The sequence below is a fragment of the Bufo bufo genome, chromosome 7, assembly GCF_905171765.1.
Source record: "Bufo bufo chromosome 7, aBufBuf1.1, whole genome shotgun sequence".
Taxonomy (NCBI): domain Eukaryota; kingdom Metazoa; phylum Chordata; class Amphibia; order Anura; family Bufonidae; genus Bufo; species Bufo bufo.
The window spans coordinates 3,130,476-3,150,875 of record NC_053395.1 but is presented as its reverse complement, the minus strand read 5'-3'; the positions used below and the strand labels follow the sequence as shown (position 1 = coordinate 3,150,875).

General features: G+C 45.6%; 1 protein-coding gene across 1 annotated transcript; it reads left to right on the top strand.

Annotated features, from left to right (window-relative positions):
• Nucleotides 1–7,197: 7,197 nt before the first annotated feature.
• On the top strand, nt 7,198–8,124 carry LOC121007875 (taste receptor type 2 member 40-like). Its single transcript, XM_040440144.1, has one exon. The coding sequence runs from the start codon at nt 7,198–7,200 to the stop codon at nt 8,122–8,124; it is 927 nt and encodes a 308-aa protein (XP_040296078.1).
• The last annotated feature ends 12,276 nt before the right edge of the window (nt 8,125–20,400 follow it).

The window sequence follows — 20,400 nt, the reverse complement described above, 5'->3', positions numbered from 1 at the left end:
TAGTGCCATCAACAGATCCCCCTCCCCTAAATAGTGCCATCCACAGATCCCCTTCCCCTAAACAGTGCCATCCACAGATTCCCCTCCCCTAAACAGTGCCATCCACAGATCCCCCTCCCCTAATCAGTGCCATCAACAGATCCCCCCTCCCCTAAACAGTGCCATCCACAGATCCCCTCCCCTAAACAGTGCCATCCACAGATCCCCCTCCCCTAAACAGTGCCATCCACAGTATCAGGTGCCTCTCTCCCCCCCCATGTGCCAGTATCAGGTGCCAACCCCCCCCAGGTGCCAACCCCCTTCCCCCCATGTGCCAGTATCAAGTGCCCCCCGCTCCCCCCATGGCAGTAACAGTCGGGTATTAAAAAAAAGAAAAAAACACTTCTACTTACCTCCATGTCAGCGATGCGATGCAGCCTTTTCCTGTGTCCAGCCCTATATTGTGTCCCGCCCTGTATGTCCATATATGGAGTCAGTGCTTGTATTTCAGAAAAGGTTTCTGCTGGGATTCGAACCCACAACCTTCTGTATCAGAGGCAAAGCATCTAACCACAAGACCATAAGAGCTGCCTTGCTGCTGGCTGGGAAAAAAAAGGGACTTCTACTGTTATAGCTGGCTAAGTGTACATCTATACACTCGACAGCTGCTCATATATAGAGATATAGCAGAGCTGAGTGTGCTGGGACAGCTGTCATATAGAGATATAGCAGTGTTGGGTGTGTTGGGGCATCTGTCATGTGTATACAGTAGATGTACACTTAGCCAGCTATAACAGTAGAAGTCTCATATTTTTTCAATCAGTTGCAATGCCTCCTTTATGGCTGTGAGGGTTAATGCTTTGCCTCTGATACACTGATACATTGGAGGTTGTGGGTTAATCCCAGACACATCAGGAGACTTTAGAATACAGTAAGATTAGATCACATTAGCCTGAACATTAAGACTGCTGCTGTGAAGGGACCCTGAACATTAAGACATCGATATTTAACTAACTTGAAAATAAACTGTCGGGCCCCGAAGCAGCTGCTTCCCCGGTAGTTACGCCACCTCCTGGCTGCCTGTGTGTAGTGTCTGTGTGTGTTAAAAAAAATAAAAATAATGAATGCGGTCTGGACGGGCCCCCAGTGGCGTCGGGCCCCATAGCCACTGCTATGGTTGCTATGGCGATCCCTACGCCACTGGCGCTATAGCGACCATCCTGGAGCAGCTGGGGTCAGAATAACGCTGACTACATCTGTGCACACACCGTTCACAGCAGGTACGATGACAAGAACTTCCCCGGAACAGTACCATATCTCCCAGAATCTCTCATGTGCCAGGGACTAGTGTTCACTCCGAGAGATGTAGAGGACAGTGTGTCCCATGCATTATCGCTTCCCATCCACAGAGGCTGGGACTACGGTCGTCCAACATAGCCTCTACTGTATATTCAGGACACCAATAGACTCAGCATGTATAGATGATTGACCAAATTGTGGGGCTTGGCCTGGTGGAGAATAAATGGTGGAGAATGAATAATGCACAATGAATTATGGACAATAAAGGGTAGAGAATGAATGGTGGCCAATAAAGGGTGAACAATAAATGGTGGACAATGAATGGTGAACAATGAATAATAGACAATAAATGGGGGACAATGACTGATGAACAATGAATGTGAAACTAATGATGGACAATAAATGGTGGACAATGAACGATGGACAATAAAGGGTGGACAATAAAGGGTGGAGAATGAAAGGTGGACAATAAAAAGTGGACAATAAATGGGGGACAGTGAATAGTGGACAATAAATGGTGGACAATGAATGATAAACAATGAATGTAAAATGAATGATTGTGATGGCGGGGAGTAGGGGAAACCCCCCACCGTACAATGTCAATGGCAGTTACGCCAGATAGCAGGGAACAGGAAGCAGGTCACCACCTAACGCAACCCTGAAATCTCCCTAGACTCCTAATGCATGAGCCGCCTCAGAAGGTAAGGGGGCTCATGCTCACCAACTTAGGACCCTAGGTATCCCTGCTATGCCCTAAGACTGAAAACAGGGCAGAGACCACCCATTCAGCCAACACCACAGATGGATGGTGTCTCCAGAGGCCCAGTAGCTGGCAGGGTGCAAGACTTTAGGAGAAAACAGTACAGCAGGTAAATAGCACAGCAACACAACAAATGCTATAAACACTTACCTGCCACAGCCGAGATGGAAGGACGGCACAGACGACAACCCGGACCTCCCTGCGGCTACCAGATGCAGGGAGGCACCAGGCTAAGAAGCACACAGTCTTGCATTTTGCTTAAACTCCTCCGGGAAAGCAAGCCCCTTCTGGAGCAAACACACCACAACACAAACCTCCAAACAAGGCCCACACCATAACAAAGTACACCAGTTGGGGGAGGGAAAACAGGAACACACCGGAGGGGACACACAGACAAAGCAAGGGAAACAATATAATAAATAAGGGTGGCTCACACAGACCAAGACATTCAGCCAGGGAGCAGAGCTCCAACACAGACTGACAACAAAATCAAACTGACCTCAGCCTCCACCACACCAACATATAAGGAGGCCTGAGGTCACACCCACCAAACCTAGCAGACAAACCTTAACCCTGTGCATACCAAAATGGGGAAACACCACATCCAAGAAAAAGTGCCTCACATACAAACCAAGTTGCCACAGAGTCACGATAGCCAAGGGTCGTGACACTCCCACCCCTCAAAGCCCCCTCCAACCAAAAAGGGGAAGCTGGTTGGGCCAAACAACAGGGACGGGGGGAGGGGCAATGCCTGATAACCGCCAGTGTCTCCCTCCAGAACTGCCGCCAACAAACCTGGACCGAACAAAGGTCCCAGGTCGCCAGCCACCAAAGCAGACTGGAGGAAAGAACAACTGGAGGCACTGCCAGAAAGGTGCCCGTATATCCCTCCAGAACTGCCGCCAACCTACTTGGACCGACACCTAGGTCCGAGGCAGCCAGCCACCAAAGCAGTCTGGAGAAGGAACACTGGACACCGCGTCCAACTCAGGAGAATGTTCCTACTCCAGGTCGCCGCCAGCAGACATTCCCAAATTGGCACCAAGCAGGTATACGAAGAAATGCTGCCAGCAGCCGACCAGAGCAAGGAACCCTGAGAGGGAAGAGGAGATACCAACACGGACAACGGTTAGCAAGGTGGCGGGGAAAAAGCCACCAACCGCGCCGTTAACGGTGAACCCCTTGACGCTCTCCCTCCGGAGAACGCGCATGTATGCCGAAAACGGCAGGCAATACATGCTGCACCCTCTTTTGAAGGCAAGCGACTGCGGAGCCGTTATTTACCACACCACAACACAAACCTCCAAACAAGGCCCACACCATAACAAAGTACACCAGGTGGGGGAGGGAAAACAGGAAAACACCAGAGGGGACACACAGACAAAGCAAGGGAAACAATATAATAAATAAGGGTGGCTCACACAGACCAAGACATTCAGCCAGGGAGCAGAGCTCCAACACAAACTGACAACAAAATCAAACTGACCTCAGCCTCCACCACACCAACATATAAGGAGGCCTGAGGTCACACCCACCAAACCTAGAAGACAAACCTTAACCCTGTGCATACCAAAATGGGGAAACACCACATCCAAGAAAAAGTGCCTCACATGCAAACCAAGTTGCCAAAAGCAACCGCACGTGCAGACACAGAGTCATGACCTAGCCAAGGGTCGTGACAATGATGGACAATAAATGGTGGACAATGAACGATGGACAATATAAAGTAGACAAAGAATGATAAACAATAAATGTTGGTCAATGACTCGTGGACAATGAATAATGAGCAATAACTGGTGGACAATAAATGTTGGACAATAAATGGCAGACAAAGAATGATAGATGATAACTGGTGGACAATGTATGATCAAGAATAAATGGTGGACAGTGAATTCTGGACAATGAATTATAAACAATAAATGTTGGTCAATTAATGATGGACAATAAATGGTGGATAATAAACAATGAGTATTTCCAGATGCTAAATGATAGACAATAAATGGTGGACAAACAGTAAATACATGATGGGCAGTCAATGAAGGACAATGAATGAACCCTTAAAGGTCTTTAATAAATGTTGTGAACAAATGTTGGACCATAGTGGACAATAAATGATGGGCAATAACTGGTGAACAATAAATTAACATTTAGGGAGGCATTTATGGCCTGCTGCTGCTGACAGTGTGACATGCTTTAATCTACTCCGGCTCCCTTGCTGGCGTAGTTTAAGGCCATTTTCCATGCCATAAACTGGCGTAGATAATGATGAATGAAACGGACCTGCCCTCTTCCCTGTCCACACCATGCCCCCTTTTCTGCCACTTCGCAAAAGTGGTGTGATTTTGCTGCAAAACACCTTTGCGACAAAATCTGCAACCTAAATATGCCAAAAAGTGGCATTTTACAATTAATAAATGACCCCCTTAAAGTTGCATAATGAATGATCCGTAATAAATGGTGGACAATGACTGGTGGATAATTAACAATGAACATTTACAGATGTTGAATGATAGACAATAAATAGTGGATGAGGAATGGTGAACAAAGAGTTATGGACAATAAATGGTGGACAGTAAATGGTGGACAATGAATGATGGATAATAAATGTTGGACAGTAAATGGTGGACAATGAATGATGGATAATAAATGGTGGACAATGAATGATGGATAATAAATGGTGGACAATGAATGGTGGATAATAAATGGTGGACAATGAATGGTGGACAGTAAATGGTGGACAATGAATGATGGATAATAAATGGTGGACAATGAATGGTGGACAGTAAATGGTGGACAATGAATGGTGGCCATTTAATGGTGGACAGTAAAAGGTGGACAATGAATGGTGGACAGTAAATGGTGGACAATGAATGGTGGACGGTAAATGGTGGACAATCAATTATGGACAATAAAAAATGAATTCTGAATTATTGGTGCAAAAGAAATGGCAGATAATGGATGGTGGGCAATTAATAGTGGAAAATAATTGGTAAACAATAAATGGTAAATAATGAATAATGGACAATATATGTTGGGATATTAATGGTGGGAAATGATTGGTGAATATAAATAGTAGATTATGATTAGCAGATAATACATTTCTTACTTGCCCCAGTTTAAGTTATCTTAATATTTTATAGTTAATTTATGTGATCTCTTACATGAGTACCAGATAATGCTCAACATCAAACACAGGACAAATCACAAGTAATAGATAACAGACTTTCCTCACCCTTAATGGTGCCATGCCAATTAGGTGGGAGCAAGGCATTTTGTGTCCTTGGCAGGTAAGGAAAACTGTGCCCCCCTATCTAGCAAGATGTAGAGTTAATGTGTCATCAGTAATGTAGATAGGAGTCCACTGAAAACATCACTGGTCTATGTACCAAGTGTCTAGTGGTTTACTCACCTCCTGACACATCAGCACAATAACTGGTCCACAAGCAGATCTGAGAGCAGTGATATCTGTGAGTTCAGGGAATCTGCTATATGAACATCTAGGACAAGCACCGCCATGCCTCCCCCCAACATCTACTTCATCACACAGCGAAATTAATAAAGACCTCACCTCGGACCATACTCCAGAATAAACATACCTCAAAATAAGTATGATCCCCAAAAAATAAATGTAAACAACAAAATAACCCAAACCTGCACCGTAACATACAGACCAGACCCCCCAAAAAATACAGACCTCAGAGTACAGACTGCAGATTAAAGGTAGACAGACCAGACCCCAAAATAAATATAGACAGTAGACCCTGAATAAATAGAAAACTCTAAACCCCTGGAAAATACTAACCCCCCCAAAAAATAAATAAACAAAAAACAAAAAAACAAAAACAAATAACTCTAGACCTCAGACCACCTGAATAAATACATACTGTAGACCAGACCACTAAGCAGATCCCAAAATAAATACATAGCCCAAAAATAAATTCAGACCCCAGATCAGACCCCCAAATAAATAGACCCACACTGTTAATCTACAGCTGAGTCCTCCTAGATAAATAAAGCGCGAGGATTTACTCAAGCTCTTGTTCTCCGTCCAGATGTTCCACTCAAAGACTTGAGGGCCAGCACATGTATGTTCATGTGACCATGGGCCCTATAACAGTATATGTCTTGATGCTAAGCTCTATGACAGTACTTTCCTTTTTCTCTCAAAATCTCTGCTACAAAATATATAGTGTGAATGAAAGCGTAAAACCTATGCCTTTGAAGGTTTCTAAGCATTGTTGTATGGTGTTGACTATGCATAGTCTCTTACTGTTTATATATGGTGGATGAGAGTGAAGAAATGTCCTGCCATGACCCAGCTGTCCCCGGAGAACAGATGACAGTTTTGTTTTCTAGACTTTTCTAAATTAACGTTTTTATTATTTCACTGACTATGAGTAAGAGACGCTAAGTGGTACATATTGATGATACTGATGACGAGAGATACCATTGACTCCTGCCAGTGGTTAGAATAGTTGTGGGTTATCCAGGGGGAGAGATGACAGCAGGAGAGAAGAAGGAGGCAGATCACAGGTGATATCAGACCTACGTGTGGCATGAAATCTGCTAGGCATGAGAATGAAGAGTCACATTCAATCAGCGTCACAATCTGCAGAAGAAGATCAGAAAATAATAAGTGAGGGAAAAATTGATTAACCAGATTCAGCAAAATGGATAAAGTGGAATTATCTTGATCATCAGATCATCCTATGAAGTGCAGGAGATAGTACTTTCCATTACAGGATCTGCTCCTATAATGATATAATCTATTACAGATGAGTGGAGCAGGTGCACTTCACCTGGGCACGCTGCTTTCTGTCTACATGCACCTGTCCAGAGGACACTGCCGGCCACTTCTCATAATCTACCGCTTAACATACGTTCTATGCATGAATTACTGTGTAAAAGCTAAAGCCCCATGAACGTCAATGTAGATCATATGGACTTAAGGAAATATTTCAACATTTGCATTTATTGTGATAGGAGGATCAAAGAATTATCTGTAATTCCACCCAGTGATGTCACAGGGTGGATTACAGAGAGGTTAATGGCCTATAAATGATGATCAAGGAGGCAGGGACCCGGTGGGAGATCTATACATGTGACGGCTCTGATCCTCTGGTTTACGAAGTTATACTTCAGCCGATGCTTCCATTAAGATGGGTTTGGAAGACTTCAACATTCCAAAATATCTGGAGACCTTCCTTATCATTTTTATAATTGAGACCTTCACTGGAGTATTGTCCAATGTCTTTATTGTGGTTGTCAATTTCCACGACTGGCTGAAAGGACAGAGTTTGAACTCCAGTGACCAACTGGTGGTTTCCTTGGCTCTCTCTAATTTTTGCTTTGCTTGTATTAATGCTGCCACCATCGTGTGCACCTTCTTTTTCTCCAACATTTTCTTGCTAGATTATGTTTTTTATACCTTTTACATGATCTTGTCCTACAGCATCTTCTCCAGTTCCTGGCTTTCCGCCTGGCTGTGTTTGTTCTTCTGTGTGAAAATTATCAGCTTTAAACATGGCTGTATGGCGTGGCTGAAGGCGAACATCACAACCATAGTTCCCTGGCTGATACTTGTGTCTCAAGTTTTCTCCATTGTCTCCAGTCTTCCTTTAATATGGACCATCACAAAAGTGTTTGCATCAAATTCCACTGATGAATCTGAGGCCAATGGGACATCAATATTCACTGGGTATAAAATTAATGCCACTTATAACCTGTTCTCCCTTCTGATTAATTGCTTTCTACCTTTCCTGTTTGTGATGGCCACAACTGGCCGCATTATTTTGTCACTCTATACACATGCTCGTCATATGAAACAGAACATGGAAGATCGTGGACCAAGCTTGAAGGTCCACCAGGGAGCTGCCAGGACAATGATGTCTCTCCTTGTTCTATATCTCATATTTTATGTGGTAGAACTTGGCATTGGGTTCCTTTCCATGATGGATCCATTATACTGGGTGTGTTTTTTGCTGATTGTTTCTTTTCCCACCCTACAGTCCATCATATTTATTACAGGGAATGCCAAGCTGAAGCAGACTTGTCTGAAAATGCTGAAGAACTGTGGAAAGAGATAGTCAGCAAAATGGTCGGCCAGATTATTCAGTGTCATTTCCTATTAAATACATTACTTGATGGACCTTCTATGTTCCATATGTGTCTGATGTGGACTAGGGACAGCAGAATCAGTTCACCAGATCCAAGATTCTCAGTGGCTCCGAAAGATTCATGTCTTGGGGAGCCAATGATTTCAGAACCACATCAATGATTATTGACATCCAGTAAGAAAAGTCATACTGTTCAGTGGTGTCCTGATGACTTGCCCCATGATGGTAGAGACCCGTATTTATAGAATTATAATTCATTATAAACTGCAATCGACAATGATGTAGTTTTTATATCTAAGATTTTCGGCTGCTTGAAGAACTCCTCCAGAAACGAGTTTCATCCATACCATGGACCAATGTGTATCCAGACCTCAGTAACCCATTATATCCCAGCTTCCAGACTCCTTCCAGAGATGTGGAGGACATAAGATTACATGTGTTTTAGGCTTTTGACAATTTTCTTTTCTGAATGGAAAGCTTTAAGATATATTTATTTATATCCTTTGCTGATCCCCTATTTATTCAGCGTATGAAATTATTGAAGACTAAACATCCTCCAGGAGAAGAGGTTTGGTCCACAGATGCAGGCAGGTACTGAAATGTGACTTGGTCAGTCTTCAACCTAACCGTTAAATAATATATGATATAATATGAATTGGTATTTAATGTAAAGGATTTGTTACACTACACACTGACACCATCTATAGTAGTGATACACAAGGGCGATGGGAGGTCTGTATGGGGACGTCAAGACCTATATTTGAAGTCTCCATGTAGGACAATGTAGAAGTACATACATTGGTAAGACACGCCTGTATCTATGGTATAAATGACAGACAGAGACAGACAAGGGGTGGTCTTCTTACTCTCACTGTGATGGTGGTTGCTGCTGAAGAAGATGGAAGACACACATGGAGCCTGAGAAGGAGGTTCCTACCCTTCAGAAATGATACTTTAAGGACATTCATATTCACGTATGGACAATAGACTAAGACTTTTCCTAAACTATTCTTGTAACAAATCAACTTCTATAAAGAACGAAAATAAATCACATCATTCATTTTTATATAACTCTTGCTGAATCCTGGTGATGAGTCCTCCAGCTGTTCTTTACTCCAAATAACACATACACTGGAGAGGAGAACCAAACCGGTTCTTATATTTTTCATATACATATTTATTACACTAACTGAACCCAAAAACATTGCTGATGATTATCATCACACAGGAATTTTTGCCTACGAGCCTCAGCCTCCAGACTGAATTCAGCAGATATCATGAAACAGCCTGAGGGAAGGGGAGGAAAGTCAGAAGGTTGAAGATGGGAAGCCGGACTTTGATCAGTTTCCAATAAGATGCAAACATTTTCTCGTTAAAACTCATTGAAATGCCTCAGTTTAATTCTAGTAGATAAGTTCTGCTTATGTTGTCTCTTTGGGCATTCTCTTACAAGTGTAAGTATCGTACCTAATTGGCATCTATGTAAATTAAAGAGCTCAGTGCATGAATTCCTCATTTGAATAATCACATTTTGGCTCAAAATGAACAATGAGAGATTATGTAGAAGGCAGGAGGGATGATGATGATGAGAGCCTCATCTCTCAACCCTTGATGCGATGTTGTGTCATGATGTACTCCCTCAGTCCCGCAGTGGAAAGATGGTTTGGACAATCAGGTCAGAAGTAAAAGTATAAAAGTCTCTCTTAAATTAGTGCAAAATATAACTGGCGGCACATCCAGTAGGTATAAAGTTCAATCTCTGTCCCCAGATGAGGAGATATGGTGGCTGGCTGTGTTGCAGTTAAATGGCACTTGCAGGAACCGTGGATATAGGTGTCCACTGTGAGATACAGGCTTGAAGTTATTATGGCCTGGTGGTTGTCTTAAATGATGGGTGTCTGAGCTGTAGTCCCTCACCTACAGCAGGATCTGTAATGTGGTTATTTTGCTAATCACTCTGCTGGCTAGGCACATTGAAGCTTCTTGAAAGCTGTGTTCCTGATTCTGATTGTCTGTAGTGATGGTCTCACAGGGGAGTGGATACATTCCCTTGGAGTAGGAGCTCTGACATGTGCTTCTCACTTCCTTGCTGTCGGGAATCGAACTCCCCCTGCTGGCAGGAAGCAGAACCAGCCCCCTGCTACTGAGGGGAGGAACAGGGTGGTTAGTCCTGTTCCTGCCAACCATTACCTTCTATATACTATATAAATAAAACATTGCAGATACTGCCAGGTCAGGGATACTGCACCTTCCTCACAGAATACTAAACGAAAAACATTTCATGAGGACACTAAAACCTGCCCTGGGTTTACTATACTGTCCTTGGCCCACCCCCGCGGTTCTGGCCACCATAGAGGCTGGCGCATTTTCCTATAGTGTGCAAGCACGGCCACCACTGTGGGATTACAGGGTGGTCACAACCGCTGGAAACGAGCTGTGCATAATGTGAAGGGAAAATGAATCCAGCCAGCAAAGGTGGCAATATGGACGGTCAAAATAGATTAGTCAGTGCCTGGTATTAACTTTTTATACATGATAAATGCCATTTGCTAAGTCAGAGAACCCCTTTAAGAGGGCTTGGTGTGCCATTTGCAGAACTTAAAAAAAAAATGTGATCAGTTCCCAATTTTCTGATCTTTCCCCCTTTCCCTGACATACAGGGCTGTGGGGAAATGCATGTATGACGGCGGTAACATACAGCGAGTTGTCCCTTATCGGGGGCAGATGATGTTTAAACACACGCAGTGTTATGGGAAAAATATACAGTAGGACCAAGCGTCCAGAAATAATGCCTTGACAGGGTCAGGACGTTGCCCGTACGACACGTACGAGGGCTGATTGTCAGAAGAAAATAGGGCTCCTTCTGAATGAGAGCAGCAGCAGGGCAGATGTGGAAAGAGTACGGATAGAGTGTCATGTGGCCGCAGTAGTAACAGTAGTAGGGGTAGTAGTGATAGTTCTAGTAGTAGTGGCATCTGTAGGGTTAGTAGTAGTAGTAGTGGTGGTAGTAGTACTAGTGGTAGTAGTAGTAGGGGTAGTATTGATAGTAGTAGTAGAAGGGGTAGTAGTGATAGTTCTAGTAGTAGTGGCATCAGTAGGGTTAGTAGTAGTAGTAGTGGTGGTAGTAGGGGTAATAGTGATAGTTCTAGTAGTAGTGGCATCAGTAGGGTTAGTAGTAGTAGTAGTGGTGGTAGTAGTACTAGTGGTAGTAGTAGTAGGGGTAGTATTGATAGTAGTAGTAGAAGGGGTAGTAGTGATAGTTCTAGTAGTAGTGGCATCAGTAGGGTTAGTAGTAGTAGTAGTGGTGGTAGTAGGGGTAGTAGGGGTAGTAGTGGTAGTAGTAGTACTAGTGGTAGTAGTAGTAGGGGTAGTATTGATAGTAGTAGTAGTAGTAGTAGCGGTAGCAGTAGATGTAGTAGTAGGGGTAGTAGTGATAGTTCTAGTAGTAGTGGCATCAGTAGGGTTAGTAGTAGTAGTAGTAGTGATGGTAGTAGGGGTAGTAGGGGTAGTAGTGGTAGTAGTAGTACTAGTGGTTGTAGTAGTAGGGGTAGTAGTGATAGTTCTAGTAGTAGTGGTATCAGTAGGGTTAGTAGTAGTAGTGGTGGTAGTAGGGGTAGTAGTGGTAATAGTAGTACTAGTGGTAGTAGTGCAGCACACCAGACCTGCAGGGTATAGCGAAGTGAGGTCACGGTTATGGGCGATCGAGGGTTGCTCACTGTATTGGAGAACCCTGGGCAGGCATGCGGCAGTGAAGGAGAGGTAGACACAGTTCCTCTGGGGCACACTCCGTATGTAGGGACCAGGCCTGATGGTGGATGAGGTGCCCTGGATGTTACAGGTATTTTGAGTGTCTGAAGCAAGGTCCCTGTTGGATTCGTGACGCCAGTGCCTGTAACGGTGGCACACCGATTTATAGTTGGAATAAGTGAGGTACACAGGTGGTATAGTGAACCAAACGTTGCTTTACTGAACAGTCCAACTTTGTACATACAGATGGTAACACAGTCCTTTAGATCACAGCTTTACAAGCAGGCTTACTCCACACGATGGCAGGTATTGATCATGCAAGATACTCAGAGGGTAAATCCACAACACACTCAGAATCAGGTTGTACCTTTCCTCGGAAATAGTGTACACTGTTCTTTCTAGAACTCCTGTCTGGTTTCTATCCCAAGGCCCGGATGCCTAAATGGTGGCTTAAATCCTTGGTAAATATATATCTTCCTCCCGTATTAATCCTTGCTTTGCTTTATAGTTCCTCTGCCTATTAGTGTACTTATCTTGGCTGGAAATATCCTTACTTGGCTTGAGAATGACTGCAGGTTTCTCCCAGGAGGTCCTGTCCGTCTACTGGGGTGACTTCAGAGCTAACTAAGGCTCTCTTGATCTTCAGGCAGGCTAGGGTTCTTCACTAGCCTCCTGGTCATAGCTAGCAGCCGGGGCTATCAAGCTGCATGTCAGGAGGAGGCCCTCAGCATATCTCGGGCTGGTGCCTTCTCACTTCTGTCTCCACAGACTCCTGACTCTGAACTCCCTCCTCCCTGTCTGGGCCTGAACATTTATACTAGGGGCTACACCCAACTAGGCCTGCTAAGCATTTACACAGGGGGAACATTGCATATAAAAACACATTAGAAAATGCATTAAATGCATAATTAAATATAACATTTCTGTCCCTTGTGAGTAGGAGTAACACGTCACCCAATTGACCCTTGTGTAGTGCCCACCTTTACCTAGTGGGACACTACAGTAGTTGTAGGGGAAGTATTGATAGTAGTAGCAGTAGTAGTAGATGTAGTAGTAGTAGGGGTAGTAGTGATAGTTCTAGTAGTAGTGGCATCAGTAGGGTTAGTAGTAGTAGTAGTAGTAGTGGTGGTAGTAGGGGTAGTAGTAGTAGTACTAGTGGTAGTAGTAGTAGTAGAGGTAGTATTGATAGTAGTAGCAGTAGTAGTAGATGTAGTAGTAGGGGTAGTAGTGATAGTTCTAGTAGTAGTGGAATCAGTAGGGTTAGTAGTAGTAGTGGTCGTAGTAGGGGTAGTATTGATAGTAGTAGCAGTAGTAGTAGTAGGCTAGTAGTGATAGTTCTAGTAGTAGTGGCATCAGTAGGGTTAGTAGTAGTAGTAGTAGTAGTAGTGGTGGTAGTAGGGGTAGTAGTGGTAGTAGTAGTACTAGTGGTAGTAGTAGTAGTAGGGGTAGTATTGATAGTAGTAGCAGTAGTAGTAGATGTAGTAGTAGTAGGGGTAGTAGTGATAGTTCTAGTAGTAGTGGCATCAGTAGGGTTAGTAGTAGTAGTAGTAGTGGTGGTAGTAGGGGTAGTAGTGGTAGTAGTAGTACTAGTGGTAGTAGTAGTAGGGGTAGTATTGATAGTAGTAGCAGAAGTAGTAGATGTAGTAGTAGGGGTAGTAGTGATAGTTCTAGTAGTAGTGGAAACAGTAGGGTTAGTAGTAGTAGTGGTCGTAGTAGGGGTAGTATTGATAGTAGTAGCAGCAGTAGTAGTAGTAGGGGTAGTAGTGATAGTTCTAGTAGTAGTCGCATCAGTAGGGTTAGTAGTAGTAGTAGTAGTGGTGGTAGTAGGGGTAGTAGTGGTAGTAGTAGTACTAGTGGTAGTAGTAGTAGGGGTAGTATTGATAGTAGTAGCAGTAGTAGTAGATGTAGTAGTAGGGGTAGTAGTGATAGTTCTAGTAGTAGTGGAATCAGTAGGGTTAGTAGTAGTAGTAGTGGTGGTAGCAGGGGTAGTATTGATAGTAGTAGCAGTAGTAGTAGTAGGCTAGTAGTGATAGTTCTAGTAGTAGTGGCATCAGTAGGGTTAGTAGTAGTAGTAGTAGTAGTGGTGGTAGTAGGGGTAGTAGTGGTAGTAGTTGTACTAGTGGTAGTAGTAGTAGGGGTAGTATTGATAGTAGTAGCAGTAGTAGTAGTAGGGGTAGTAGTGATAGTTCTAGTAGTAGTGGCATCAGTAGGGTTAGTAGTAGTAGTAGTAGTAGTGGTGGTAGTAGGGGTAGTAGTAGTAGTACTAGTGGTAGTAGTAGTAGTAGAGGTAGTATTGATAGTAGTAGCAGTAGTAGTAGATGTAGTAGTAGGGGTAGTAGTGATAGTTCTAGTAGTAGTGGAATCAGTAGGGTTAGTAGTAGTAGTGGTCGTAGTAGGGGTAGTATTGATAGTAGTAGCAGTAGTAGTAGTAGGCTAGTAGTGATAGTTCTAGTAGTAGTGGCATCAGTAGGGTTAGTAGTAGTAGTAGTAGTAGTGGTGGTAGTAGGGGTAGTAGTGGTAGTAGTAGTACTAGTGGTAGTAGTAGTAGTAGGGGTAGTATTGATAGTAGTAGCAGTAGTAGTAGATGTAGTAGTAGTAGGGGTAGTAGTGATAGTTCTAGTAGTAGTGGCATCAGTAGGGTTAGTAGTAGTAGTAGTAGTGGTGGTAGTAGGGGTAGTAGTGGTAGTAGTAGTACTAGTGGTAGTAGTAGTAGGGGTAGTATTGATAGTAGTAGCAGAAGTAGTAGATGTAGTAGTAGGGGTAGTAGTGATAGTTCTAGTAGTAGTGGAAACAGTAGGGTTAGTAGTAGTAGTGGTCGTAGTAGGGGTAGTATTGATAGTAGTAGCAGCAGTAGTAGTAGTAGGGGTAGTAGTGATAGTTCTAGTAGTAGTGGAATCAGTAGGGTTAGTAGTAGTAGTAGTGGTGGTAGCAGGGGTAGTATTGATAGTAGTAGCAGTAGTAGTAGTAGGCTAGTAGTGATAGTTCTAGTAGTAGTGGCATCAGTAGGGTTAGTAGTAGTAGTAGTAGTAGTGGTGGTAGTAGGGGTAGTAGTGGTAGTAGTAGTACTAGTGGTAGTAGTAGTAGGGGTAGTATTGATAGTAGTAGCAGTAGTAGTAGTAGGGGTAGTAGTGATAGTTCTAGTAGTAGTGGCATCAGTAGGGTTAGTAGTAGTAGTAGTAGTAGTAGTGGTGGTAGTAGGGGTAGTAGTGGTAGTAGTAGTACTAGTGGTAGTAGTAGTAGTAGTAGTAGGGGTAGTATTGATAGTAGTAGTAGTAGTAGTAGATGTAGTAGTAGGGGTAGTAGTGATAGTTCTAGTAGTAGTGGAATCAGTAGGGTTAGTAGTAGTAGTAGTGGTGGTAGTAGGGGTAGTAGTGGTAGTAGTAGTACTAGTGGTAGTAGTAGTAGGGGTAGTATTGATAGTAGTAACAGTACTCTCAGAAGGCAAGTACCCTGGCCAAAGGCTGGAGGCTCACGGTCTTTAGCTTATAAGTCCAGGTAAATCCTTTGTCACAGCACTGGTGACCCATGGTCTGTGGCTCAGCGTCCCCATCTCAGCGTCTTCTTCTGGGCACTCATGCAGACGGGGGCAGAGTCTTCTCCTCCAAGCACTGTTCCCTAACTGCAGAACACGAGGGGCTCTCACTGCTCTCCTTATATACGGTTTTAGCTAGACTAGAACCTTCTAGTGGGAGGAGTGGAGAAGCTCAGCACAAATACATTGTTACTAGAGTTGAGCGAACCCGAAATGTAAAGTTCGGCTTCGTACCGAACTTTAGGTTTTTCGGCACCCGCACCCGAACATTTGCGTAAAAGTTCAGGTTCAGTGTTCAGCGCTTTCTTGGCGCTTTTTGAAAGGCTGCACAGCAGCCAATCAACAAGCGTCATACTACTTGCCCCAAAAGCAGGGGCGTAGCTAAGGGCTCATGGGCCCTGGTGCAAGATTTCAGCTTGGGCCCCCCTTCCCTCAGTGCTTTGTGACCAGGGAGGCAAAAATTAAAAAATTTAAATGGCACCCCCCCCCCCCAACCCTCCTCATGCCAAATTCTTGACCTAACCCCTTCCCTCCAGCCAGAGGTGTAACTTGACCAGCATGCAATTTCAATAATACCAGTGTTTTCTTATGTGGCACAAGGGTCTTTGGGCCCCCTCAGGCTTCTGGGCCCGGTAGCAACTGCTACCTCTGCACCCCCTATAGCTATGCCCCTGCCCAAAAGGCCATTACAGCCATGCCTACTATTGGCATGGCTGTGATTGGCCAGTGCAGCATGTGACCCAGCCTCTATATAAGCTGGAGTCACGTAGCGCCGCCCGTCACTCTGCTCTGATTAGTGTAGGGAGAGGCTGCAGCTGCTGTGAGGGAGAGATCAGGGAGGAATCTTATCAAGAACTGGTTTATGTACTCAGCGATCTACAGCAAATGTGTTTTGTGGGTGCAGTGCACAATTTGTTTAAGCCTGCCCTGAGCCAACTACTGCTGAAAACTGACTTTTTTTTACTTCAGTTTGTCAATATCAATACATAATCGGCAGCCATTTTATGCAACAATAGTGCACCAGCACAGACTATGACTGTCACATTTAGGACAGAAATACAGCTTTTTGCTTACTGGGGTGAAAAAACCCTCTAATATACTGCACATCTGGGATAAGACATGCATAAGTGACTGTCACATTTAGGCCACAAATACCACTGTCATATAGAGTTTAAAAAAAATTGAGTGCAATACCCTACATCAGGGTTTTTATTGGCGGTTAATTATTTTTAACAGACTTAACCACTTTTTACTTTGCTTGGTGAACGCTAACTATGAGGCAAACATCTAATAAGGGACGCGGTCATGGTCATTGTCGTGGTGGTGGTTTTGGTGGAGCCTCTGGTGCAGGGAGAGGACGTGGCCGTTCTGCCACAGCCACACGTCCTAGTGTACCAACTACCTCAGGTCCCAGTAGCCGCCAGAATTTACAGCGATATTTGGTGGGGCCCAATGTCGTTCTAAGGATGGTAAGGCCTGAGCAGGTACAGGCATTAGTCAATTGGGTGGCCGACAGTGGATCCAGCACGTTCACATTATCTCCCACCCAGTCTTCTGCAGAAAGCGCACAGGTGGCGCCTGAAACCCATGCCCATCAGTCTGTCACATCACTCCCGTGCATATCAGGGAAACTGTCTGAGCCTCAAGTCATGCAGCAGTCTCTTATGCTGTTTGAAGACTCTGCTGGCAGGGTTTCCCAAGGGCATCCACCTAGCCCTTCCCCAGCGGTGGAAGACATAGAATGCACTGACGCACAACCACTTATGTTTCCTGATGAGGACATGGGAATACCACCTCAGCACGTCTCTGATGATGACGAAACACAGGTTCCAACTGCTGCGTCTTTCTGCAGTGTGCAGACTGAACAGGAGGTCAGGGATCAAGACTGGGAGGAAGACGATTCAGGGGACGATGAGGTCCTAGACCTCACATGGAATGAAGGTCGTGCCACTGACTTTCAGAGTTCGGAGGAAGAGGCAGTGGTGAGACTGAGCCAACAGCGTAGCAAAAGCGGAAGCAGGGTGAAAAAGCAGAGCAGCCATCACCAAAACAGTTCGCCTTCTACTGGCCACCGTCATCAGGGACCGAGCACACCAAAGGCAGCTTCAAGGAGTTCCCTGGCATGGCACTTCTTCACACAATGTGCTGACGACAAGACCCGAGTGGTTTGCACGCTGTGCCATCAGAGCCTGAAGCGAGGCATTAACGTTCTGAACCTTAGCACAACCTGCATGACCAAGCATCTAAGTGCAAAGCACGAGCTGCAGTGGAGTAAGCACCTTCAAAACCAAGAAAGGGCTCAGGCCCCTCCTGCTCCCTCTTCTGCTGCTGCCTCGGCCTCTTCCTCCGCCTCTGGAGGAACGTTGGCACCTGCCGCCCAGCAAACAGAGGATTTGCCACCAACAACACCACCTCCGTCACCAAGCATCTCAACCATGTCTCACGGCAGCGTTCAGCTCTCCATCTCACAAACATTTGAGAGAAAGCGTAAATTCTCACCTAGCCACCCTCGATCCCTGGCCCTGAATGCCAGCATTTCTAAACTACTGGCCTATGAAATGCTGTCATTTAGGCTGGTGGACACACACAGCTTCAAACAGCTCATGTCACTTGCTGTCCCACAGTATGTTGTTCCCAGCCGCCACTACTTCTCCAAGAGAGCCGTGCCTTCCCTGCACAAACAAGTGTCCGATAAAATCAAGTGTGAACTGCGCAACGCCATCTGTGGCAAGGTCCACCTAACCACAGATACGTTCACCAGTAAGCACGGCCAGGGACGCTATATCTCCCTAACTGCACACTGGGTAAATGTAGTGGCGGCAGGGCCCCAGGCGGAGAGCTGTTTGGCGCACGTCCTTCCGCCGCCAAGGATCGCAGGGCAGCATTCTTTGCCTCCTGTTGCCTCCTCCTCCTACTCGGCTTCCTCCTCCTCTTCTTCCACCTGCTCATCCAGTCAGCCTCACACCTTCACCACCAACTTCAGCACAGCCCGGGTAAACGTCAGCAGGCCATTGTGAAACTCATATGTTTGGGGGACAGGCCCCACACCGCACAGGAGTTGTGGCGGGGTATAGAACAACAGACCGACGAGTGGTTGCTGCCGGTGAGCCTCAAGCCCGGCCTGGTGGTGTGCGATAATGGGCGAAATCTCGTTGCAGCTATGGGTTTAGCCGGTTTGACGCACATCCCTTGCCTGGCGCATGTGCTGAATTTGGTGGTGCAGAAGTTCATTCACAACTACCCCGACATGTCAGAGCTGCTGCATAAAGTGCGGGCCGTCTGTGCGCGCTTCCGGCGTTCACATCCTGCCGCCGCTCGCCTGTCTGCGCTACAGCGTAACTTCGGCCTTCCCGCTCACCGCCTCATATGCGACGTGCCCACCAGGTGGAACTCCACCTTGCACATGCTGGACAGACTGTGCGAGCAGCAGCAGGCCATAGTGGAGTTTCAGCTGCAGCACGCACGGGTCAGTCGCACTGCGGATCAGCCCCACTTCACCACCAATGACTGGGCCTCCATGCGAGACCTGTGTGCCCTGTTGCGCTGTTTCGAGTACTCCACCAACATGGCCAGTGGCGATGACACCGTTATCAGCGTTACAATACCACTTCTATGTCTCCTTGAGAAAACACTTAGGGCGATGATGGAAGAGGAGGAGGCCCAGGAGGAGGAGGAGGAAGAGGGGTCATTTTTAGCACTTTCAGGCCAGTCTCTTAGAAGTGACTCAGAGGGAGGTTTATTGCAACAGCAGAGGCCAGGTACAAATGTGGCCAGACAGGGCCCACTACTGGAGGACGAGGAGGACGAGGATGAGGAGGAGGTGGAGGAAGATGAGGATGAAGCATGTTCACAGCGGAGTGGCACCCAACGCAGCTCGGGCCCATCACTGGTGCGTGGCTGGGGGAAAACGCAGGACGATGACGATACGCCTCCCACAGAGGACAGCTTGTCCTTACCTCTGGGCAGCCTGGCACACATGAGCGACTACATGCTGCAGTGCCTGCGCAACGACAGCAGAGTTGCCCACATTTTAACATGTGCGGACTACTGGGTTGCCACCCTGCTGGATCCCCGGTACAAAGACAATGTGCCCACCTTACTTCCTACACTGGAGCGTGATAGGAAGATGCGCGAGTACAAGCGCACGTTGGTAGACGCGCTACTGAGAGCATTCCAAAATGTCACAGGGGAACCAGTGGAAGCCCAAGGCGAAGGCAGAGGAGGAGCAAGAGGTCGCCAACGCAGCTGTGTCACGGCCAGCTCCTCTGAGGGCACGGTTAGCATGGCAGAGATGTGGAAAAGTTTTGTCACCACGCCACAGCTAACTGCACCACCACCTTATACGGAACGTGTTAGCAGGAGGCAACATTTCACTAACATGGTGGAACAGTACCTGTGCACACCCCTCCACGTACTGACTGATGGTTCGGCCCCATTCAACTTCTGGGTCTCCAAATTGTCCACGTGGCCAGAGCTAGCCTTTTATGCCTTGGAGGTGCTGGCCTGCCCGGCGGCCAGCGTTTTGTCTGAACGTGTATTCAGCACGGCCGGGGGCGTCATTACAGACAAACGCAGCCGCCTGTCCACAGCCAATGTCACGGGACCCCGCCCATATGCAAAAAATGTCATCCACAAATCTTTTCCAAATAATGGCATTTTTTTAAAATAACTTATTGTTGTATACATGTTTTTCTTCAAATGATGACATAAAAAGATTTGCATAGGGCGGGGCCACGTTCGACCCCATTGCGGTGCCACGCCTCTGCAGGTAAAACGTATCCATGAACAAAAAGCAATTTTTATAAAGAACCAAATGTAATAGCTCAAGAAAAAATTCTTGTTCTATTGATTTGAATATTGCAGTTGAGGGTTTACAGTTCACAGTTACTTGTGATGTAAACCAGGTGAGTTTTCTAGACACTAAAGTTATCAAAAACCCTGGGGGTCATTTATCTACAGATATCCAT